The sequence below is a fragment of the Pseudoliparis swirei genome, chromosome 4 (genome assembly GCF_029220125.1).
Source record: "Pseudoliparis swirei isolate HS2019 ecotype Mariana Trench chromosome 4, NWPU_hadal_v1, whole genome shotgun sequence".
NCBI lineage: Eukaryota > Metazoa > Chordata > Actinopteri > Perciformes > Liparidae > Pseudoliparis > Pseudoliparis swirei.
Window position 1 is genome coordinate 13,828,200 of NC_079391.1, and position 26,012 is coordinate 13,854,211.

Consider the following 26,012-nt stretch of genomic DNA (forward strand, 5'->3'; position numbering starts at 1 on the left):
CTGCACAGCAAGCAGTGCATACTAAACACCACCTCGCTGTCAACTTGCCTGAGAGCCAAAATATGAGGATTACCAAGTATGAGAGGAGACTTCTGTTCAAAAGACATGTAGCCAGGTAGCATTACAGAATGAGGCTTTCTGACCCCCTCCAGGCTATTAAATATGACCTTTTCACTGCTCAGAGTGATATATTGATCGACCTTGGCCTTTGATTCTAAGTATCTTTTGTGTTATTTGCCAGATACTTAAGTACACAAATAGCCAAACTATACTTTTTGATATGGTGTTTGAAACAGTGCTAATATGGCCCAATTTGTATTATGTAAAACAGCTTTGAGGGATTTTCCAAGGTGTACGTAAGCCCCAGTTCATTACAGCCCTGCCCAGATTGAGGGTCCCTTACCAGCCATGACTGAGACTCACTTGGGCGTGAGGCGAGGGTCTCCATAGGGGGTATAGGGAGACATGTTCAAGAGGAACTCCTTCGGTGGGTAGGAGCTCCACCTCTGTTGCACGTTGCTGCTGTCATTGTTATTCCAAAAGTCTCTGTCCATATCATTGTGGCTAGAGAGAGAGATGTGGAGATGAGAATACAGGTGAGAGCCCCATGCAATCAAAGTGAGTTATAAAGAAGACAGATGACAGAAGTGGTGAGGGGGGGAAAAGACATAAAAAGAACAAAGTTAGAATACTGTCTCATACATCTAAAGGTCGGGGGAAAGTGTTAATGAATAGGAAAAATCTGATAATGTCAACGCCTGTAAAGTTACATTCTAAAACAGGACACAGTTGACTTTAAATCGAGATACTGAATAAAATAAATACATCAAATACAAGATAAGTCTAAAATTACAAAATTACACAAAACTCCAGAGCATGATATGTTGGACTATGATGAAAAACACCCAGAGTGGAGAAACAAGAAGTGACCTGCACGCTTTATCACGCTGTCACAGTCGAGGAAACCAATAAAAGTCAGAAGAGGTAGAAAAGTTAGTATACAACAAAAATAACAGCTTATTGAAAAAACACACATTGGAAATGAAAAAGGAAGGACAATTATTACAAATGAGTGATATAAATAACAAAGTGTTATTCGATTAATAATTATAATAACAACATACATTCTCAAGGTTTATTCCAATGTTAATATTACAGTCCAACATAATTAAACTACAGCTATGCATGATGGCAGCACAGTTCACGATCACAGTCATTTAAAAAAGACAGAGAGTGAATATTCTGAAGCAATTTTCTTGAACATACTGTTTTCAACTGAATGGTAGATCACAGTGTTCTAGTGTCTGACAATTGACTTTATATTTTTGCGATAGTTCGTATTCCAAACAAAAGAAAGTAATGTAATTTGGAAGTAACGCTTTTTTTTATTATCGGAAAAACAATCTTTGATTGATACAAAGATAATATACAATAATAACTTTCCTCCACTGTGTTCTCAAGAGTCTGTTTAATTCAACCTCTTTGATGAATGAGAAGTATACCCATACAACACTGTCTTCAGGGCATCATTTCACGGTGAACCATTTTAGACCATGGGAGGGTGGGGGTGGGGGCGGGGTGATACAAGATTAGCTTTCCAATCAGAAATGGGAGCTTGTTAAAATGTGATCCTATTACCACATCATATATCATTTCCATATGCTTCTGTCTAAACCCTCCCTGACACCTACTTGATGGCTTTATTTTCCCCTCGACCTCTCACAGAATCTGGAGAGCTGGCAGCCTCCACCCCGGGCTTATTCCTCTTCCCCTGCGAAGAAACAAACGGGAGACAGAGACGGATCTTAGAGCCATGTTTTCATCATCATTCTTCACAAAAGCTTTTTGGTATGTGAAGTGCACATTACGAAGGCTTTGGAACAGCATCAGGTCCCAAACATGTTGGAATATGATGAATGAGATCACAACATGACCAGGGACCACTTAACTACAGCGAGATGCCAAGACAAACCTTTACAGGCTTTCACACACAAACAAAGGAAATGTGCTTGCTTACTGCACAACGAAAACAGACACAGAACACCTGTAAGAATAATTTAAAACGGGACAAACATTTATTAAAACTAAATATTTAGAACCCTTTCTATCACAATGGTGAAATAGTAGCTGACATGGTGTATTACGGGTGTAAAGACAAAGGTTAACTCCTAGTAGTGGTTTAAGGGGTCACTGCATAGCTACAGAGTCCAACACGGCACCACAGAGCTGGGCTTGCTGGAGAGAAGAAAGACAAGGGACCGGACAGAACCAGGGGCGGGCCAGACGGTCAGACCCCCGCAGCAGCGCTCGAAAACAATACCACTTTTGTCCAAAGGGACTGCAAAAATAAACACAAAATTAAATTACCTTATTGTCACTTGAAATTGAAGATAGTGTCAGTAGTCTTCTTTGTTTCAGTAAAACACATTAAAAAAGGCAATCCCCACTGCAAATCTTCTATCACAGTGAAACATTTAGTGAGTGTGGTATTGATACAAATCCCAAACACAAACGTTTTCTTCTCAAAGATGACACATTTCTATGAAGAGTTCTTTTTCGGGAGGAACCAGATCAGTTGTAGGGTGAGAACATTCTCGATATGGGCAGCAAAAAGGCACATATTTATAGTGTAATATATTATACAGCTCACTTTACTTACTCTGTCCATTTTCAGAACATCATGGACCGTGCTTTCAGCAGAGCAATATTCACTTAATGCAGTTATTGAGCTTTACGTTTTATTGAACTTTGTATTTATTGAACTTTTGGGGGTTATAACCCAGAGCTCTCGCAGCTGAGTCACACAGACCCTCTGCTCTTACATAATGTTTTTTTTCCGTCGTAATCACACACCAAGGACATAAAGAGCACATATGCCATAAAATGTCCACTGAAAAGGAAAGACATCTCTTTATTTCTCATCGTGATGTTTTGGATTCAATCCTGTTTGGAGAGCTCTGCTACGTTACCATCTGTTGCTGTGGACAATGATCATCATCAACTTCATTGAGTTTGAATAAGATATGCCATATTTTAAAATATGCAGAACTTGGCAAATGACTCCTAGTTTTTAAAAGAAAATATCACGTTGTGCCAGCAATTAAAAACAAGAAGAAGATTAAAAACTCAAGGACTTTTACACAAGTGCCTGAATGACAAAATACAATATGAGGGGAATATGTTCCTTTTGATTTGTTCGCTCTTTGAAGTGTCAATCCAACGCCCTCCCTCTTCCTCAAAGATTGTTCAGTCACACACTCTGCAGCATTGGTTACAAATATCCCCATAAAAGCAGCTCAAAAGAAGCCATAGTGGAGGAGTTGATGCTAAATAAGTGATGCAATCTGCCATGAATTGTTAACTGTGAAAAATAAATGACGCAAGAAGAAAAGGATCTGTCTTTTATTGTTAGTGCATGGTTTCTGTCCTGCTGTAAGCTATCAGCTTCTGCTGGTGTATACAAGTCACAGGTGGACATTTTATAGTGGAGTTACTTTAACAATCCCCCTTTTTTCACAGAACCGTGTCAAGTGTAGGTCCTACTGTTTTTCCAGCAGTGCGGGGAGGTTTAGCCCTTGCTTCAGGAACACCAAGTACTGTAAACATTGATGTGCAGTCACATCTCCGACAGAAAATCGGCTTCATGTCACATGCAATAACTGTTTAATATTCACACCGAGAGGCTATTTTTCGTCACTCTGACCTGCATGTTTTAGGACTGGTGGAGGACACTGGAGAGTAGACTAATCTAAAAGCTCCAGCTGAGCATTTCAATCCAAAGACCCTTCTGTTGTAAGTGCAGCACTGAGGAGACAACGTAGAGTCTCCGAATGAGGACAGATTTGCTGAGCCGACTGGATTTGACATTATTTACGATAGAGAGAAGAGTCACAGAATAGCACACGTTGTTGTATAAAGTTTATAAACATCTTGATATTAGGGCACTTTATCGGAATATGAGTGAAAACCATGTTATATGAATGAGACAAGATTGACAACACGCCACAGAAAGGAACATATAAGAGGAGAGCTTCGTTTGAAGGCTCTGGGTGGAATCAGTTATGTATGGATAGATTTTAAAGCAAACGTATAAATAATTAAGAGGTGTCCGAAAAAATCTCAGAACAGATGGTTCCTCTCTCGATGAAGAACACTTTGAGTTTCTAGTTTCCTCATATGAAAACAGTTTTAAGCATTTTTGGACAAATTACCAATTTATCAATGTAAACTGCACTGACAGTTCCTCTAGTTTCTACATTTCCTGCCATTTTTATTCTGAAATATGTGCCTTAAAAAGGGTAAACAAATGTGTATTAATGCTGTTTGTGTTTTAGTTCGTCGACTTTCTCATCAGCGTTGATGGAGGATTTCTTGGCTCTTTTTGGTTGAGAGATTTGTTGCACAATTTAAAACTCAATGATGAATGCAGTACTTGATCTCAATGGAGGATTTTAAGCAGCCTACAGGCTTTCAGACAGAGCAGAGTGCTGAATGTTTATCTGAATACAGCTTTCAGTGTCCCGCAGACAGGTGGCCTCTTTATGTATTCTCTTGTATCTTCCTCTAATGCTTCCACAATACACTCAATTATTTATCATGTCACATCTCATGTGTCCAACTCGGGAGAAACATTTTAAATAGAGAGTTTAACTTTGAGGCCTGACCTAATCTGGACCTGCATTCAGCCACTACCGTAAACACACACATACTGTACACACAGCACAGAATCATATCAAGAAGTCAGGAATATGCTATCGAGTGAAGCTCATCAATCATTTAACAGAATCATAAAATCTGAAGGAGGCTGAAGAGGTTGGAGAAGTTACAATGTTGAGCGAGTGTGGGTGGATGTGAGAAACAGAAGGGAAGATGGAGTAGAAAAGCAAATGATAAACACGAAGGGACAGCACGGAGGAGGTTTGAAGCAGACTCCAGATTAATGAAGAGGATTAGTGCAGAGGACACACACCTGGATGTTCAACACTGACCAGCGTCAACGTCTCTTCCTGCCTGTTTCTGCCTCTGCCTCTCCTCCCACTTCCACTCCCACAAAACAACTAATGGCATGAGACCAGTTCCAACAGTTTTATTTCTCCTGGAGCAAATGTTTTCAGAAGGATATTGGATGTTCATATTCTTCTAATTTGTTTTCCAAATTACTCTTTGCATGAAATACCGTTGCTGCCAGCTGGATTATGTTTACGAAAAAAAACATTTTGGCAACAAAGCACAGATGAAACACTAAAAAGACTAAACATGACTGGTCGATAAATAAGTCTGATTGAGGGTTTTTTCAGCATGAGACGCTTATGGGTGAAAACGGACTCAGAAAATTACTATTTCTACTATATCTATTTTGTTAATTAATTATTGTTTAAGGCGGATTTTATTTTTCTTAATTTATGATACATTTGAGATCCTTGCAATTTGGACAAGCAGAACAAAAATGCTCTGGGAAATGGTGACATATTTTGCTTTTGTCCAGCCCAAATGATTCATCACGAAAATGAGCCGCAGATCACATGCTTGACCTTTTTAAATTCCCACTTCTCACACATTAGCTCTGTTTCACCTGTGGGTGTTTATTTATTTAACCTTTATGAATGGAACCCACAAAACAAACACAAGGTAATATGTAAGAAGCAGACAAGGACGATGGGAACCACAAAGGCTCCTGTCACAGTTTCAGCTCCACACCCTCCTCACTCCCCGTCGTCAGTCTAACTCTCTTCACCTGTTCACACACCTGTTGTCACAGTTCAGCTCCTCACTCTGTGGTTCAGTCACTCCCACCTCGTCAGTCTGACTTCCTTCACCTGTTCACACACCTGTCTTTGATCAATAATCAAATCCCTATATAGTCTCCTGCCACACACACCTACACACACACACACTCTGTTCTTCCTTTTCTATGCCAGACTCTCCAGCACTTGTTTCTCGACGGATTTCCTGTTGCCGACCCTGCCTGTCCCTGGTTAACCCACTAGTCCAACTCTCCGAGAACCTACCAGCCCTTCGTCCTGTTGATACTCTGCCTGCCGTTTTCAGAGTGTGGAATATAAGTTCGAAGGATCCCTGCAGTCGAGGGTGCATTTGGGTCTACACACGAGTCGTTACAGCTCCGGAGACGAGAGCGGCACAATCCTCGAAAACTAAATCAGTGACATTCTGACAAGGACATGCCGATAAAGTGACAAAAGGACAAATACAAACCAGACTATTTGGTATCGAAGGAAAAGGAGGGTGAAACAAAAACAAAGACAGAGAAATAGATAACATAAAGTTAAACAAAGATAAGGAATCGTTCTGTTTCTTGGGTTCAATGTTGTTATGTTTTTTCCAAAGCAATGATAGCAATTTAGATTTGAAGAAGCACTTAACATACGATGTAACTTTAGTTAGGGATCATGTATATTACTCTGGAGAATGATGTCGCTCAGGTCAGCTGTTTTTCTTCTGAATAGCCCAGTTAACTCTCAGCTTGTGTATCAACCGCTGGGCTGCGCTCCCCTCCTCACACCGAGAGACGGGCAGCAATGAGAGAGCGGGACAAAAGCGAGGCAGTGGGGGAAGGAGAGCGTGACAGAGTGTAGCAAATGCCAGCGGATCAAAATGTATTGGAGGAATTACACTTGCTCCAGCAGCAGCCAATAGCTTGGAGTGATGCTCATTAGCATATGAATCATTAGCATGGCGCTGGAGGCTGGAGGCAAGCAGCCATGTTGCACAAAGCCATGTTTACAAAGAGCAAAAGGTTTTGGATGTTTGCTATCATGGCCAAACATACTCTCTCTGGTTCCCATGCCACATAGCACAGGAAGCAAAACACTATTCAACAACAACAATACATCAGATAACCGCTATACATTCTGTTCAAGGTCTTCAAAATAAAACCTGACTGCCCACACAACTGCAGTTCATCTTCAATAGCTTAGAGTTGTTCAGAAACATGGTTGACTGTAAAATGGGAAGGACCGTTGCATTTTTATGGGCGACATTTGTCCTAAATCAAGAGGCATCAAAACCTTTAAAATAGCAAAGGCTGAAGGTGAATGTTTAATTATATTTTGATCAAGCTCCTCTTTTATGGAACAACCTTCAGTTCGGGAGGCAGACACAGTCATCTCATTTAAGAGTAGACTTACGACATATCTCTTTGACAGGGCTTATAGTTCGGGCTGAATCAGGTTCACCTGGTCCAGCCCCTTGATATGCTGCTATAGGCTTATAGGCTGCTGGGGGACGTTTAGGATACACTGAGCACCTCTCTCCTCTTTTCTCCCTCCTTTTGGATGAATTTTCATCTCTCTATTGCACATTACTAACTCTGCTTTCTCCCCGGAGTCCTTTTGACTTCACGTCTCATAGGGTCATCGGACCCTATGAGACGTCATAGATCCTATCTGCCTGATGGATCATCGAGGTCTGGGTCGTGGAATATTCCTACTACTAACTATGCCATGGCCCTGCTGAGACTCCGCCCACTCCTCCTCTCTACCGCCATCTGCCTGATGGATCGTGGAGGTCTCGATCGTGGAATATGCCTACTACCAACTCTTCATACACTCTGTCATATTCATCGATTGTGTTGTTACTGTGTTTTAATTTGTGTGTAATGATTCCTTCTGTACACATGGCATCTATTACACCTGTCCATCCTGGAGAGGGATCCTCCTCTGTTGCTCTCCTGAAGATTTCTTCCCTTTTTTCCCCGTGAAGGGTTATTTGGGAGTTTTTCCTGATCCGATGTGAGGTTTTGGGACAGGGATGTCTATGTGTACAGATTGTAAAGCACTCTTTAATTTGTGAAAATGGGCTATACAAAGAAACTGAATTGAATTGAATTAAACAAGCCCCAATTTAAATAAAATGTTTTCTAATGTTAGACATTTTTTTATGTTGGCAAAGTGTTTATGTTTAGTTAAGACATCTTTATAAGTTTGGATTTGTTTGTTGAATGAAAATGACGTTTTGTAGACAGCCGTTCACATTTTTTAAGTAATCACGAAAAGTATTGCTATGGAATAGGATGGATTTCATTTCATTATCAATGAATCAATGATTATTCAATTAATCATTTACAATCAATCAATGTGATGTCTTTAAACCTCTAGTTGTTTTCTGATAAACAGTCCAAAACCCAAAGATAACAATTTTATAATCATTTTATATCATAGCTCGGCAGTGAGTGATGTAAATAATGCTACTTTTCGACTGTCATAAGAAGAATTCATTCAAAACAGAAACTAATTAGCATTACATGATCAACTACACCCAGGTTCAGTGCAGCTGTGTCGTGTGAAGGGCTTCTGTCCTTGTCCAAAGTGTTGTGATTCACAGAGGGCCTCAGCTCAGTTGAAATGACTTCCTCCAAATCATTTTAAATAGATGTCAACATTGAAATGTGACTAATAAGCTCTGTAACTTACCAGTTTACGTTGACACCAGGTGCAGACGCCACATAGAGCTACCAGCCAAACGGCACATACTACGGACGCAACAGACACCAGGAATACACTGAGAGACACAGAGCCTGAGGGAGAGAGAGACAAAGACACGTAGAGAAGAGGGTATTAGTGCAATTTATATGACACTTGCACCTGAGGTTTTAAGTCTTTGTCCATTGTTGAAACCCCACATAAGTCTATGCTGGAGTTAAAGTACAGATCATGACAAAAAAAATCATTTTGGGGGAACATTTATCTATAATAAGGAGCAATGCCTTGTACTGCACCTTCCTTCCTTTCCCCATTCATCCTTGTCAACTAGCGTCGGTCATCACTAAGACACAAAGAGAAATGCAACATGAGTGCAAAGGAAATGACATGGAGCCACTAAGATGGCTCTATGCTCATGTTGCTTCATGTATCGATAGGAGATGCGGACATGTCAGGGAGAGCTAATATCATGGGGCCAGAAGCCATGCAATTACCAGCTGACTTTTCTCTCTTCTATCTGCTAAGCCCTTCAACAACTCTGTTCCCGTCTTGCTCCTGATAGATGAAAACTTCTTCCACCGTCTTCTATTCCTCATCTCTACGTCTTGGAATTACTGCTTCTCAACGATGCCGCTCCAACAGATGCCTGCCAACTTATCTGCCAACTTATTCAAAATGCAATGGCACGTTGGCAAAACTTTGTCTGCAAACAATGAGCTCATAACTGTGCGACATCATTTTCCTCAGCAATACAGGAGAGTCTCTCTCGACTGAAACATTTTATTTGACGGTTCTTTCTTCCCTTTATCTCTCCATTTCACGTTTCATCCCTGCCTGAGCATGTTCTACATTTAAACTTTTCTTTTTCGGGCTGACTAACAGAGGAAGTGTATTAGCTAAGCCAATTTATTCATCCCCATTCATCCTCTGCCTTGACGTTTTATTAACTTCCTCACTTTGTCTCAACAAACAAAGTTCTAAACACTGTTATTCTCTGGTCACGTTGCTTGTCCGACATTTCTTCAGTGGCACAAAAGATAAGTAAAAAAACTAACATTTATAGAAAGCCTTTTATTATACAGCATTATTGTTTTATGGTTAAGGCAGTGTTTGTTGCATGCCATTCCCAATCCCTCTTGCTCCCTTCAGTTGTATCTACGACTACTACTAATACTACTACTTCTATTACTACTACTACTACTACTGCTGCTGCTGCTGCTGCTGCTGCTACAACAACTACTACTGCTGCTGCTGCTGCTCCTACTCCTACCAGCTACTAAAGGCACATAATGCCCAACAATGCTAAAAATGTTAAATCTGAAAACAAGGTTACTTGAAGAAAAGATTAAAATACGCTACTTGAGGCACATGACATTGAATAAATATAATTTATCGGAGAGTTTAAGAAAGGATTACTTTTATAAAAATAACTAACTGCAGATTGGGATGGCACAACATCCTTGTATGCCTCAGACAGACTCATCCAGCTTATATCTGTGCAGAGGATTGTATCTTAGCATTTAGCAGTTTGAATGCCTCCCCTTTCTGAGATGTCAGCTCCTTTTTACCGACCAGCCTCACCCAAATTAAATTATATTCGCCTGTTTGATAAGGTATCTCATTTCTTTTTGAAATATCAAACATGGCAGAATATGCCAGCAATTAAGATCTCAGGGTTGAATTTCTTCTTGCTGTAGATGATGTGTTGTGGTAACATCGCTTTCAAAAGTGTTTCAGTGCTTAACAGATAAGTGGTCTCAATCTTACCAGAGATTCCTTGCCAATTTAGAAAAACCCAAAGAAAACCAAAAGCTACCTCGGTTGAAACAGCAAAAGTAGCTGAAATACTCTTCAGCCTGAGGAAACACAAGCATAAGAATGAAGAATGAGACCTCCGTGTTTTTCATTTGGTGGGTTTATCAGCAAATGGAATTTATAATTTCAACCACAAACCCACTAGAAAAAGGGATTTCTCTTCACAAGCCAAGACATAATAGGAAAAGGCCAATGATAATGATAGATTTAAGTGCTTATGTAACTTTTGTGATTTGCATTCTGTAGCTGCCTCTACATATAATTCTTTGCATTGTTGCTGCTGGTAAAATGCACCATTTTTTGCACAGGATACAAACAACGTGCCCAAGTTTAGGGACTCAAAAGATGCATGATGATGAGATCCAAAAGATAAAAGCCAGTGCATGCATGCAGTGTAACGGTATCCTTTCAGTCACCATTTTGTTTTGGTGCACACAAGTTGTGACTTTTTTGTTGCTTATCTGACAGAAAAAGTGTGTTTGGTGCCCCGAACACTGGATACACAGCCCATTTCAAAAGGAACTCTGGGGCCGGCATTATGAAGTTAACATATTATAAAGATTACAACTTTCGAATAAAAACTGCAAGTAAAAAGTTGTCTCCTGACAACCAGCATCAACAACCTCATGTCCGAGTTGAGGCAGTTTCTTCATTCATAATTCAATAGCACCACAAGTTCAGCACCATGGACAGAATCCATCCCCACTGGCTAGAGCTGTGGTTCTCCAACTTTTTCTGTCGCGCGGCACTTCGGAGAAAGAAAGCTGTTCGTGCCCCAACACAATCTCACTCCACATTTTCAGATTCCTGCACACATTCACAAATCAAACACACAGATTGAGGTACATTTCCACAGCTCTCCACACACATTTGCAAATAATATTGCAACTATAACACCCACATACCTAACAGAGAGAGAAACCTTATTAAAAATACCATCCATTGTCTTATGTGGTGGTTCAGCTCTCACTTTACTATGATGGTCGGATAAAACACTCTTATTATCTCAGCTGCTGCGCCCCAGTGGCAATCTGTATGATCTCTTTTAACCTCACTTGAGAACACAATCCTTGCCAAGAAGTGAGAGAATTCACTTTAAAATCCACTACCCACCGTGACCTCTCTCACAAAATGACCTACTGAGCATCTGGTGCAGTAAATGAGCCGTTAAAATGTAATAATCATCACGGAACCACAATCTGAGTTTCTAAAGTACTTTTAAGGTAATTAAAACTCTGTTTTATTTGCTATTACTGTTTATTTTTAGTTGGGCTTGTGTCTAACTGATAACGTTGATCATCCAAAAGCCACTGTATTTCCAGTGAACTTATAATAATAAAGAATAAAATATGCTTAAAGTGGGGCGACTGTCGCTCAGTGGTAAGCAGGAGTCATCCTTCAATCAGAGGATCGGCTATTCGATCCCCGGCTCCGCTAGCCCACGTCGAGGTCAAGACACTTAACCCCAAAATGTCTCCCGTAGCTGTGCCTACGGTGTGTGAATGTGTGTGAATGTTTATTACAGCTGATGCGCAGGTGGAACATAAGCCCCTCCCATCAGTGTATGAATGGGTGTGAATAGGTGAATGATGTCATGTAGTGTTAAAGCGCTTTGAGTGGTCGGAAGGCTAGAAAATCGCTTTACAAGTACAGGTCCATGAAACTGTACGAACAAATCCACAGAGATGTGTGGTCCACTTCAATGGAAACAGAAAATGGACATGTTGCCGTTAACAATTCATGACAGGGTGAGGAGCTCAGCGAACCAAAATGATCTCTTTGTTGAGCAACTGCTCCTCCACTTTGAGGAGAGCCAGCTGTGGTTGTTTAGCCACCTGGGAAGAATACCTCTCTTGGAGTTGTCGTGGCCTCAACTGTCTGCAGGGAGACCAGATGACAGGACCTGGTTAACCTGCATGACGCTACTCGGCCAGCCCAGTTGATTTGGAGCTAAATATTTAGAAATCTAGATCAAAGCTTCGTAGCCTCATCAATGTTGCTTCAGTCTAGTTGCTGTGGGCCTTTGGTTTCTAGCTCTGATCATAAATTACTTTTTTGACCAGTGATTGCCTTTGATTTTACACATTATATATTATGTTCATTGTAATCTCTTACAGCGGATACAGACAATGCATTGTTTTACACATCAACACTAACTCCTGGTCCACTTAATAGCTTTCTTCTTCAGTGGATGGAGTTTGCTTAATAGCAGGAGATTGATCAGGAGATTGGAGATTGATCTGTTGACATGCAAGCTCATTAAATGTAATTAGATCCTAATTCAGAATAATCTAATCTTTAAATGGGCAATGGGCAATATATGGCCAACATTTTAATTGTGTGTATTCATAAAAGCTCAAACTGGTTTAGTCCCAGTCTAAGAGAAAGGGAATAAAACAAGTAACATCCTAATAAAGTTGGATTCAAATGATTCAAATCAAAGTAATTTAGTTTAAGAAAGAAAGAATAAATCGTGAACTGAAATTAAGATTAACATAAAGCATGAAAAAGGTAGGATGTACATAGTTGAATATGGTGTTAAAATAAACAGTTATAAACCATTTTTAAGGCAAAGTGGAAGGTAAACTAAAATACGTAAAAACATATTCTACCTTTAGTTGCAGCTCATTTATTTGATTGGTTACTGTAGATATCAGTCAAGACATGCCATTGTGGTTCCAGCGGGAACAATTAGTGGGTCAACCTGAGGGGTCATGGAGATAACCATCCATCAAAAAGGGAGACATGTCGGGAGAAGGAGGGGAAAGAAAAATGAAGTTTTGGCGGAACAGGAGAGCAAATGGCAAAAGATATGGGAGCATATGATAAAGCATTTGTGCAAGTGTGGTAGGGCCTGATAGAAATATCTGGGAATTAGAAAATCTGTGTGTATATTTTGAGTTATTTGAGTATAGGAATAGACTGCAGATTTAACCAGTGAAAACTACAGTTATGGACCATACTCATGTATTCAGATGTTTACAGATGGAGCAAAGGAGCCACAAACAACAGGGTCTACAGTGGCTGTGCCTAGTTACCGATAACTGATTGTTCTTTACTGTTTTCCATGAATTGTTTCCCATGCTGACGGCATTAGAATGGATTGAACAGGTTCGTTGCAATACTGTAATCAGGATATGCTATTTTTCATTAACTCAAGAAAGGAAAATCATCATGTTGATGTGGGTCTCAGCACATTCAGAGAAAATGAGAGGGCAAACATGTTGACAAGAGAAGCAGTCTAAAAAAGAATTATTGAAACTATCAAAGTCAGAGGGCTCAGCAACCATAACGACACACCTTTCATCATATAACATCTAGCAGGTCTTTGTGATCTTTGTCCTGAGGATGTCATGCAGGTAATTTACACAGGAAAGACACACACTCTTCACTTTTTAACCAGTATTTTAGATATGGTACAATTATTTTACAGCTCAACCAGCACGAATAATCGATTCAAAGGCAGACACAGAAAAACTCAACCCAAGCCGAGAAGCAAGAAATCTAGGGGTTCATTTCAAAGCAAACATGTCACTTATCACAAAAACATCAGTTTGTCAGTTGATGAACATTTCCATGAAGAACCTCCATGTCTCTCACTGAGCAACGCAGCGAGATGGAGGCATGGTTCTGTAACTAGCAGACTGAACTATAGCAATACTCTGCTTTCTGGTCCATAAGAATACAATGTCAGTGACAATTATTTCAAAATTCTGCTGCCGGAGTATAAACTGGGATCAAAAGGAGAGCACATTTTACAGCTATTATAAAACAGGTTACCTGTTGGTGTAGAAGGCTCAGAAAATGCTTTTAGTTTATGAACCAGTAGGGCCCCTCAGATCCTCTGGTTCTTCTCTTTTAGCTGTTTCACAAAGCGGAACAAAAGCATTGGTTATTCTGCTTTTAACCATTATATAAATATATATATATATACAGGACTGTCTCAGAAAATTAGAATATTGTGATGAAGTTCTTTATTTTCTGAAATGCAATTCAAAAAACAAAAATGTCATGCATTCTGGATTCATTACAAATCAACTGAAATATTGCAAGCCTTTTATTCTTTTAATATTGCTGATTATGGCTTACAGTTTAAGAAAACTCAAATATCCTATCTCTAAATATTAGAATAAAAGTATACTAGTAGGGTATTAAACAAATCACTTGAATTGTCTAATTAAAACACCTGCAAGGGTTTCCTGAGCCTTGACAAACACTCAGCTGTTATAAATTTTTTTACTTGGTCTGAGGAAATATTTAAAATTTTATGAGATAGATTTTAGAGTTTTCTAAGCCATAATCAGCAATATTAAAAAGAATAAAAGGCTTGCAATATTTCAGTTGATAATGAATGCATGAGACAGTCCTGTATATATTCAGTGTTATTTTTATCTTATGGTTTTATTATTTATATATATTGTATTGCATATTTTATTTCACTCTAATTCTATTATTATTTATTATCATTTTCCTTTTTTCCCCCCATGATCAGTTAATCCAATATTGTGTTTAATTTTTTTATTTTCTTAACTAAACTGAGTATGCATCTCTATTTTCATCTTGTTTCATCTTTTTTCAACATCCTGTTTTTCTTTGTGTCAATCACTTTTTAATTGCATCGGATTTGTTTAACAGGTGCTATTAAAATAAAACGTGTTTGATTGACCTTAAAAAAGACTGGATTCTAAGGTACAATAAAACCTGAAGGATGTAGACATGACACATTGTCAAAGAAGGGATAAGAAGAGGAAACCCATGCTACCTGTGGTAATTGGTTATAGGTCAGGAAGAGGGCAGGAGAAATAAAAATAAACATGGAAGGAAGAAACAGTGGCAGACATGTGGAGCCATTAAAAAAGAGAGCTAGGTCAAGAAAATGGAGAATTTTTTTTATCGGCCGCACCAGTGCAACGCTCAGGCCTGTAACTTGTCTTATGTTCGTGCGAGTCTGTAGGGGACCGCCCACTGTGAGGTTTGGAGAAGTAGTACACTTGAGTTTACTCAGTACAAATAGCGGCAAGAAGCATCATAGGATTTGAGTTATTGTGTTAATACTTTTGGTATCGGCCAATTCAGTTTTGCTTATTGTGTTCAAATAATTAAGTGATTTGCTAATTTCAATATATAAGCGTGTTTAATCAGATTTTAAAGGTTGTTATTTGTTGTGTTGATAAGAATCTAATTTGTGTTTATGTACTAAGGAAAACTAAACCAAAATACCCCATAATTAATAGCTGCATTTTGTTATAGCAATTTAGGCATAATAGAGTGTTGGAGTGCCACACTCGTCTGGAGGCTTGCTCATTTGGTTAAAGGCATCAATCTCATGCACCCCGAGAGCAAAATAAAGAACATCTGTAAAAAACACCTGTAAAGAACATGAGCTCTTTTTCTAGCAGCAGTAGAATGTAACAAAGTACATTGTGGCAACTCAAGTACTGTGTTTCAGTACAATATGTTGATACTTGTACTTGAGTATTTCCACTTTATTGAACTTCATACCTCTCCCTGGCTGAGTCCGTGGTCCCCGCCTGCTTCAAGAGATCCACTATTGTCCCTGTGCCCAAGAATGCTTCTCCAGCATGTATGAATGACTACCGACCGGTGGCCCTCACCTCGGTGGTCATGAAATGCTTTGAGAGGCTGATAAAGGACTACATCTGCGCCTTCCTCCCTTCCTCCATGGACCCGCTGCAGTTTGCTTATCGCCCAAACAGATCCACGGATGATGCTGTCTCCCAGGTACTGCACACCACACTCTCTCATCTGGACAGCCAGAGGGGCTAAGACAGACTGCTGTTCATTGATTATAGTTCAGCTTTCAACACCATAGTCCCTCCAGACTGGCCGGCAAGCTGATTGAGCTGGGACTGAACACCCCCTGTGTGCTTGGATCCTGGACTTCCTGACCGCCAGGCCACAGGTGGTCAGGGTGGGCAGACACACCTCAAATCCCTCACCCTGAACACAGGATCCCCCAGGGTTGCGTCCTCAGCCCCTACTGTACTCCCTGTACACACATGACTGTGTGGCCAGGTTCAGCTCCAACACCATCATCAAGTTTGGATGACACAGTGGTGGTGGGCCTGATCTCCGACAACGACGAGAAGGCCTACCTGGAGGAAGTTGCTGATCTGTCACCTGGTGCCAGGACAACAGCCTCATCATGAATGTCACCAAAACTAAGGAGCTGATTGTGGACTTTAGGAGTGTACAACAACAGAGGACGTACTCACCACTGGGGATTAACGGGACTACTGTGGAGAGGGTGAGCGGGTATAAATACCTGGGAGTCCACATCACCGAGGATCTGACATGGTCAACAAACACAGACACTCTGGTGAGAAAGGCAAGGCAGCGCCTCTACCACCTCAGGCAGCTGAGGAAATTTAAAGTTTCCCAGAGGATCCTTCAGTCCTTCTACTCTGGAGCTGTAGAGAGCGGCCTGACAGGAAGCATCACAGCCTGGTTTGGCAACTGCTCCGCTCAGGACAGGAAGGCTCTGCAGAGAGTAGTGCGTTCGCCTGAGCGCACTATTGGAACTACACTCCCCACCCTGCAGGACTTGTACACCAGGAGGTGCAGAACCAGAGCCGGCAGGATCATGAAGGATCCTCACCACCCCAACAACAGACTGTTTCAGCTGCTGCGGTCAGGCAGGCGCCTCCGTTCACGTTGCAAGAACAGAGAGACTGAGACGGAGTTTCTTTCCTCAGGCCATCAGGATTGTGAACTCCGACCTCACCAGGACCCCCACATAGACCCACACAACTGCCCCTCTTAGGCACACACACACACACACACACACACTTACTGTAAATATTGTGTTTTTTATTTGTAAATAGTGTGTACTTGTTGCCCTTGCACATTCCTGCTGAGCATTGCCACTTTCATTTCACTGCACACCCTGTGTGTGTATGTGACAAATAAAACATCTTGAATCTTGAATCTTGAATCTTGAATCTTGAACTTCTAGTCCACTTCATCTCAGAACTATAATATAATTTAATTTCACTAAATTTATTTGACAACATAAATAAGTTGTGATGTTTGTGGAAAAAGATTTACACAACAGGGAAATGTGAAGATGCACCTGAGAGTGGACTGACTCAGGTGCATCTTCACATTTCCCTGTTGCTGCTTGAATTATATAATATTTCTGAGATGTAGTGGACTAAAAGTATGAAGTTCCATAAAGTGGAAATACTCAATGAAAATACGAATATTAAGTAGTATTGAATGTATTGGAGAGACATACAGAAGTAATCCCTTACCATCATCACATATGACCCACTACACGTGTGTGGCAGTGTCTTTATCTGCAGAGACCATGCTCCCTGTCTGGATTTTCTCTTTCCGTCTTATTTCGCCATGTTTGTGTCTGGGAGTCAGCTTTTTGGGCAGTGGGCGTGACGCCCCCAGCCAATAACGGTGCACAGGTTTATCAAACGTAGCAACCAGGTCATGTTGCCGTCTCCGTGTCTGAGTCATGGATGTATAAAGAGCTGCAGGTCTGTGTGTCAGTGTGACCCAGAGCAGGTTGAGATGCGACGTACAGGCGAGCGGACACGAGCTCGAGCTGACGGGATTGTGTTCGCTTCAGCTGCCTTCATTCAAAAACCCGGCAAAGGCTTGTTGCAGGTCATGCAGAGGTGTGGGTTGTGTCTATGTTGCATTAATACCTTTTAAATCAAGCTATGCGCTTCACTTTTCTGCCATGATAGCAAGCTTCTTTTTATGTGATATTCTTTTCTATTTTGCAATGGTGTGAGTATTATTCCTTTTACACTCAATAGGTTTATATTTGTATTCTATTGTTTTTTGCTATTCTTTCATTACGCAACAATAATTTCCTTTGAGATTATTAAAGTGATATCTTATCTTATATATTTACGAATAATTGCATATTTAGTCTAAGATTATTTATTTATTAATCACTCAACATAATGCATAATGCACACAGGACTATTTCCTATTCAATTAAAGTCAGAATTGTAGTGGCGTTCTCCATTTTCTCTTATTAATTATTACTCTTGTCTACCATCTTCCTACTTGCAGTCTCTCTGCCAACACGCCATTTATTTCACTTGTGGTAATTATATAATTCATAACACAATTGACTCAAACTTAATAATGTGAAAAATAGCCTTCATAAAACTGCTTGTGTCGCCCTCCCTCTCTCCCCACATGCATCCCCCTGTCTTACCCCTTGAAACGTTCAGCAATTTACACACAGGATTGATCACACTGAAGTGCTATTAGGAAAGTATGCCACAAGGTCTCAATTTAAAACTGATGCCTCGATGTGACCTCAACACCATCAGTGAGAAGATTGGCTATTTTTATATAGTTATTCTAAATGCCTTTCCCCAGTTCTGATCCCCTGCAATATCAGATGAAACCGTTCACAGCAGGCAGACTGGAATAGCCTTAGTTTACACTGAAATTATTATTTTTGTCAGTAGCAGAGTATGAGGTAGACACAACTTTTCAATAGTACGGTTATATCAACCCTGCAGGCCTAAAATCAAAAGGGATTTGATAAATGGACACACTACAACTTTAAATATTATCCTTTTACTTTGTTTTTGTCATCTATAGCGGTTAAAACACACAATTCAAATAATTAAATCCATCAAATTAAATTTTTCTTTAATTTAAACATGTGTTGTACTGTAAGCTGCTTTGAGCTAGTGAAAGGAAGTTTAACAGAATTCCCTCACTTACATCTATTATATATTTTAGTAAAAACATCTCATTCAAAGAACTGTATTTAGTCAAGTTTCTTTCCAACAGTATTGTACAGGATTACACTTGAACACATCATGATAATGTTGTAATTTACCTTCCCATAGTACACATTTGGAGCTTGAATACACCATGGTGTAACTCATGTGATCTAATCCCAACAGCACACGTTAAACAACGTAAAGCGCAGATGTCTGGAGAGAGCGATTGCCGTTTCTAAATGTCACTCTGACACTAAATGACATCCACAACAAATGTCTAAAAGGATGCCGAGGCAAATTTGTAATTTGTGATATCGAGCTATACAAAATAAACTGAATTGAATTGATGGGAGGCGGAAGTTGTGAAGAATTGTAGAGACAACATTTATGTCTCTTTACTCTCCGATCCGACTGGATCAGATTGATTCTACTTGAGTAAAAATATCAAGCATTGCAACAACAACAAAAACAGAGATGGGAATTCTCTCTGAGAACAAATTAAGAAAAGGGTTATTCCTTTCAACGCTGTCTGAAGCCGTGTCTACTTTGCAGGTAACTTGCTGTGCACACTGTTAGTGTTACAAATAGAACGCTTGGCCAAATGAAAATAAGAGCCATGTAATGAACTGTAATGATCCCTTATGGTGATGCTCCAGCAGTGCTCACCTTCTCTCTCTCAAACTATTCCCCCTCTGTCCTTCCTAAATCAGTCGGTGCTCTCTTCTCTTGTGGGCGTCTCACTTTGTTAGACATGCCCCTGACTCTCTCCGTGTCTCCTCTCTTCCACCTGCTGTGCTTCTCTGTTTGTGCTCTGTTCACTCAGCCTCTGGTGTTGGCGACTGGCACGACACAGAGAATAAGCACTATTAGTCACCGGAGACCCCCGGAGGAGCATCTCTTGCCGTAGGTCAGAACAACATGGAAAGGGCCGTCACCACGGGGGTTGATCCTTGACAGACACTGCCCACAGGGAGGCGACCAGTGGGAGGAGCATGGGCTTTCAATTATGCAGCAAACCAAAGGGGAATAAAACAGAAGAAAGAGCATGTCTCTGTTGAGAAGACTTCGGCGGGATCGAAGCTCTGCATTGCTTCAAGTGTCTCTGTTTCTCACTTTGGGTTGCACGGATTAAATCACTCGCTAGGGGTGGGCGATATGGCAGACATATGATTTGATGACATGAAATTTTTTTATGATCCACGATCTTATCACACATTAGTTTTTATGACTATTTTGCAAGTTATTGAACAGTTCAACCAAACTGATAGCACAAATTTAAACAAAAATGAGCTACAATTTTGAATACTTAAATGTTTCTTTAATTATTTATTACTTATTTATCAGTAAAAATTTGTCAGAATCCACGCAAACAACTTTTACCATTGACTTAAATTAGATCTACCTCACAGTGCTTATTTAAATATAAAGTACATCACTTTTAAAACTGGTTTGCCTGCTCCACTATTGACTTATTCCAGAACAGTAGTGAGTGTAGTTTCACTCAAACTAAAGTATGATTGCTGTGTTAACTGCGTGCAAACTTATCAAAACCCACAAGCACCAAATTGCCTCCTAAGTTACCAAACTGACTAACAATGTAGCAATTAAAAGGCTGTTTCCTTGCACACTCCAAACAATAAAGGCAAAGCAGCATCACAATCGGTTTTGACCGAGCAGTAGCCGGTCTAGCTGAGCCAATGACACAATGACACAAATCATCAGCACATTATACTGTCTTTCACAACCAAGCCTTTTTATAACTTGTCACGACAACATTAACTTCACTTCACCTATCTCTCTTCTGCTCCACTTTCTGTTTTTGTTGATTCAAGCTTTCTAACGGCCAATAACAGACTGCTTAATGGTGGCAATGCCTGGGGGGCGTCTGATCGATAATCCTCGCTCCTCCCTGACTGGTTGCTCGAAGTTGAGGCAGCGAGTTTGTTGTGTTCATTGTATTTGGGTTATTTAAATAGCAGAGGAAACACTGGTAGAGCAGGAACTCATATAATGTGCACTGTTGCACACACACTACTAACAACATCTCTGTAAAGGCTGATTGGGGAGACTTTTTAATTGTTCATGATCTAATATCATAACATTATGTATTCCTCTTATTAAACTATCAATAGAAGGAGTGAAGAAGAAGGAATACGCTGCTGCCAAAGAAGTTTGGCAGGTAGAATAGACAGCCGGCTCAATCTTGAAATCACAGCAGGTACGTGAAAACCACCTGACTGCCTCGTTGGCTGGAGTTCAGTTTTGCTGAATCTTGCTGTTTCAAGTAGAGGGGAGAATAGTCAGTGAGCATTTATTTGTGCTCGAAACAGAACAAACATATTTAGCTTTATTTGGTTCCATTGTCCTTGTCCAACTAGATGTTTTTGATTGCAGATCTATTTTTTGGGACATACATCCCTGAACCCCCTCAGGGGTTCTTGTTTCCAGCTACTTTCGCTCTCAATCTTTGTCCAATAGCGTTGGTTGCCTTGGGCGCTTTTATTCTTTCCACTGCTTTCCCCCAAAGTACAGCCTGAAGCATGACATTTAACAACTGACAGAGAAAAAAATCTACTAGTCCTTGGATAATCTTAATAAATGCTTAAATCAGGTTAACTGACTAGTCTGAGACAGATTTTGAGGCCGTATGCTGGTTAATCTAGATATTGCAAAGTTTTGGGACATTTTCAGTGTAGTTTAGAGACCAAATGTATGGCAACCTTAAAACTAAGTTGTTGATATATGGCTATACTATGGCCAACTGGGTTTCATGCCGTGTGTCGATGGTGTTCCCGCACAACAAGAACATCCGTCACTGACATATATTATGTTAGTTCAGCCTCCAAAAGTGCAAAAAGTAGCCATCCCCGCTTTGCCCAACCGGATCAGGCAGTAGCTTCATAATTTTTCATGATTTGGGCTCATAAACCAAAACTGAACTGCAAAACTTGGCTCAGTTATACTCTCACAACAACATGTTTTGGTCCTGCTGTTGTTAATGCCAGAGGGTGTTTCTGATTTGTTCCCAAACCCCAAAACCGAATATGCTGAATACATTAAACAGATTTTTTGAAACCATGAAGACTCTGAGGTTATACAGGTGCAACACAATTACGAAAGATGCTTCAAAACCCAGCCTTATAGGTGTAGTTCAAACAAACTCTGGCCTGTTTGGTTTATTAAAGCTGATGTAAAAGAGTTCCTTCGACCTGGTCGAGACATTTCAAAAATAAGGATGGAATGAAATATCGATACGGAAATATATTGTGACACGTTACTAATACACTTGCGCCAAATATCAATATTTGTGTTAAAGCTTGCAGGTGCCATAAACAGCTGTTTTTGGTTTGCTGAAAATAAACTAGCTGGCTACACTCCCATCTTCAGCACGGATATCAAATGGCTGCTCCATTTCCCAAACCTCAGGAGAGTCTGACACGATAAACAACACATTGCGAAGGTTTGTCTTTTTGAAGCGACGATCCTTCTGTACTCAACCAGACGAATACGGACCGCCGTTTGTTGTATCCCATGAAGTAACATCACGACACCCCTTGGTGTTAAACACTCAACAGCCGCGTGCTTGTGTGTAGTAGTGCCACCATTTACAAATGTCATATGTAAAGATGTGTGTTTTTGGACAAGAAAATACATCTTGCATTGGGCCTCTAAAAAGCATTCTTTTTACTCCCATCGCAAATGTGTCCCAAAATGAGGTTTCATCCACCGTGATCCTATCTTCTTCAGCCAAGGGACAACAGGACATTCTTAAGCTCTCGCCCTGGCTCTCATCATGCCTCCTGCTCATCCTGGCAATTAAAATGACATTTCCTAATGCACTTTCAATGTAAGTAGTGAGAGGACAAAATGACACAGCCTGCAACATTTCCTCTTTGTGTTTCCGTGAGGAGCTGGAGAAGAAGGATGGCAAAAAAAAAAAAAATTGGAAGATCCACTTTTGTGTGTGTATCTCGGACTGCTGGAGTCATTAACTTTAGATTAACGTTAGAGTGGGATTATTCACAGAATAAACCGAGTGAATTTAGTCTCCCATTAGTTGAAGTTCAAATTCTGTAGAATGGGATCTCTTCATGTCCAGTATGAGACGGAGGCCGATGACAGCAAACAAAACCTGTTTCAATGTGCATATCGCAAATTGGTATCTGCAACAATTGTTCCACAACCTTAAACAGCTGTTATTTATTGTCCCCATAACAACTAAATTCCCTAACCTGAATAACTACAAATCATGATAACCTTTATTGGTGGTAAATTCAACCCAAACCACAAACTTTCCCTTACCAAGTAAATCGTTGTGCCTAAACATAAAGAATCCGTAACTATAGAGTTGTCACACCATAAAACAGATGTATCTTTCAATAGTAATTCATAACACACACATGATGTCGTCCTGTAGACAGTGGCATCAGATAAAAAATATCCTTCCATGTGGTCTTATAGTCAAAGTCGATTTTTCTTCATGATTACTCCTTTTGCATATAAATCGCAACACAAAATGGACGAGCACTAAAAGGCATCACAGTACAATCTCTAAGTGATTGTGAGGTGGAAGCACAGTGAACCATAATACAGTGTGACATGCTGGGTATCATACAATGAAATCGTAGATTACACCAATCTATTTTTCACGTGTTTGGGAACGAGACACGAATGAGATAAATCTAACTTGCATATATATTGTTTATGCCACATTTCCAATCCCACCTGCTATTTGTTTCCCCTCTCTCTCAGGAAAATGTACGTCCCCTTTTCACATCATTCCCGAGCACATGCCAGCTGACTTCATAACACTCCCGCTAAAGCACCACTGTGACCGTAACCCTGCGACTCATTCAACTGAAACGTCAAAAGCATTCGCTCTGTTGCCTGCTTTTTAATCAACGTTAACAACCCTGGCGACTTTCCAGTTGAAGCAGTATGTTTTCTTTTCAACAAAAAGGATGCAAGTCTATCCAAAGAAAATGTGTGCCTACTGATGGGTTCAAGGAAAGAGGGAAACCTTGGGCAAAACAAACACTTGTGCGTTTTCCTGTCGATCGCTAGAGTGACTAACCACACAGCGCCATGTGTTTAGTCTCAGCACACGTGAAGTGCAGCAGAACAGGCTGTTGTTTGCTGTCTCCGAGGACTGTAACCTCACAGACCCGTGACAGACTCATGGCCTGATACGCTTTACTGGCAGGTGTGTTTATCCAGGCAAAATATCTTAATTGTCTGCAGGCAGAGCCATCAAAGTGAGTTTCTGTAGAAACTGTGATCTGTTGTCCGTAATGAGGAGGATCCAGAGGTTTGCTGTGGGTGACTGGACCGAAGAGTCTTTGTGACTCAAAGATGCTGAAGAGTAGCAGAGAAAGATGGGTTCTTAGGGAGAGGTTCATAACTCTTTCACGGTGGTGAAGGACTGTATTTGTTTTAGGCAAGTGTTTTCATTTGTCTTTCACAGTGAAAATACATACAGTAAGAACAGTGAGCTTTTCAATCACACTTCAATATGAGAGTGGAACCTCCAAACATCCGCAGCACTTTCAGAAGCGTCTCCCTTGACGGATTAAAGTGTACATTTGTAAATGTACAGTTATTAGTTTTACAAATTGTTTGTGTCACAAACTGATGTGTTCCATAGTGTTTTACTACATTACAGAGAGATATATTAGAGAGAGGTCATGAACAATCAAATAGCTGTTAAAGTCACACAGAATTGTTAGAATCTCAAAAAATGAAGCGGAGATAAGAGAATATAAACAATGTGTGTAAACATTTACATTTATCAAACATGTCCTTTGACATTAATACATCTTTGAGGATATGTAAATACATATTTTAAAGTAGAAATGTGAATTTGAACAGACAGAACATTTTCTTTTAGGAATAGTCAGTATTTCGGACATGAATAGGTTTCCCGTGCAAACTAATGTACATACCAAAGCCTCTAATCTGTTGAATGCACATATGGAGCTGTAATCTGCTGCATTTACAATAAAACAGATTGACTGACTCTGTTGATTCATAAATTGTGAATAATAACCCCATTATCTCAACAGTTGTTATGAAATATAACCTGATCCCATAATCCTGGATGGCATCTTCTTTCATTGCGAAATGTATTCTTTATGTCGTGTCACACCAATAAACAGCCTGTTTTTGTATTTTAGTCACATCATTTCTATCACCTTAAAGGCCATGTGACCTATTTACACCCCTGTTTTATAATTTATGAGTGGAATGCTAAATTCTGCATTTTCACACATCATTTCCACAAAATCATTTCTCCTATTCGGCAGGTTTGAACATGTTGAACACTGGTGGCATCCAGCCCAAAATAAATGTTTCTGAATTTGTGTTGTTCATTCTGTCCATCTCTGCTGCAGCTGCTATTGGTGTGAGGATCCCTGTTGCCCTGAGGGACACACTGCCTTCAGCTCCTCCAGCCTAAACATGCAAACTTGTAAGGTGGCATGTTGCAACCTTCTCAGCAAGCTGAAATCTTAAACGTGTTTAGAGAGTTGAAGACAAATAATGAACAGTCTCCTCGCTGAAGGCCTGGGGTTGCTTTATAACTGCCTGATTTTAACTTGCTATAATTGATTATTCTTGTCACTAGTTGTGACAACATTTATTGTTTAAGTTTATATGTAAATTTGTTAGCAACTGGGTTTTTTTTACAGCTAAGCAATGAATTGGATCTCACTATACAGTGGTGTCATCCCCACAAGCTCCCTATTTAACATCGACTGGAATTTGATACATGGTTAGTAGAAAAGCTACTTAAAAAATAACTCTGAGGGACAGCTCCTAATTTAGACACTCGCATTTTAGCACTTAACATTGGTTCTGTTATTAAAATCTGACCTCTGGATATCCTGATTGTTAAAATTGTTAAATATATCTATTCTTATCTGAGCAAGATCTGCAACTGTTTCTGTTAAAGTTGTAATGCTAATATAAGATATTATGTGAAGAAAACACAGTTTTGATCTTTGCTAACTGACATTTACTCAGACTTGTAGAA

General features: G+C 40.0%; 1 protein-coding gene across 1 annotated transcript in view; it reads right to left on the minus strand.

Annotated features, from left to right (window-relative positions):
* syt7b (synaptotagmin VIIb) overlaps window positions 1-8,756 on the minus strand; it is a 44,034-nt gene extending 35,278 nt beyond the window's left edge. The window contains exons 1-4 of the mRNA XM_056412722.1: window positions 8,735-8,756; window positions 8,430-8,533; window positions 1,692-1,771; window positions 424-564 (exon numbers count right to left, since the gene is read on the minus strand). Of these exons, the coding sequence (XP_056268697.1) occupies window positions 424-564; window positions 1,692-1,771; window positions 8,430-8,533; window positions 8,735-8,756 (347 nt within the window). The remainder of the gene's footprint in view (window positions 1-423; window positions 565-1,691; window positions 1,772-8,429; window positions 8,534-8,734) is intronic.
* Window positions 8,757-26,012: the final 17,256 nt, after the last annotated feature.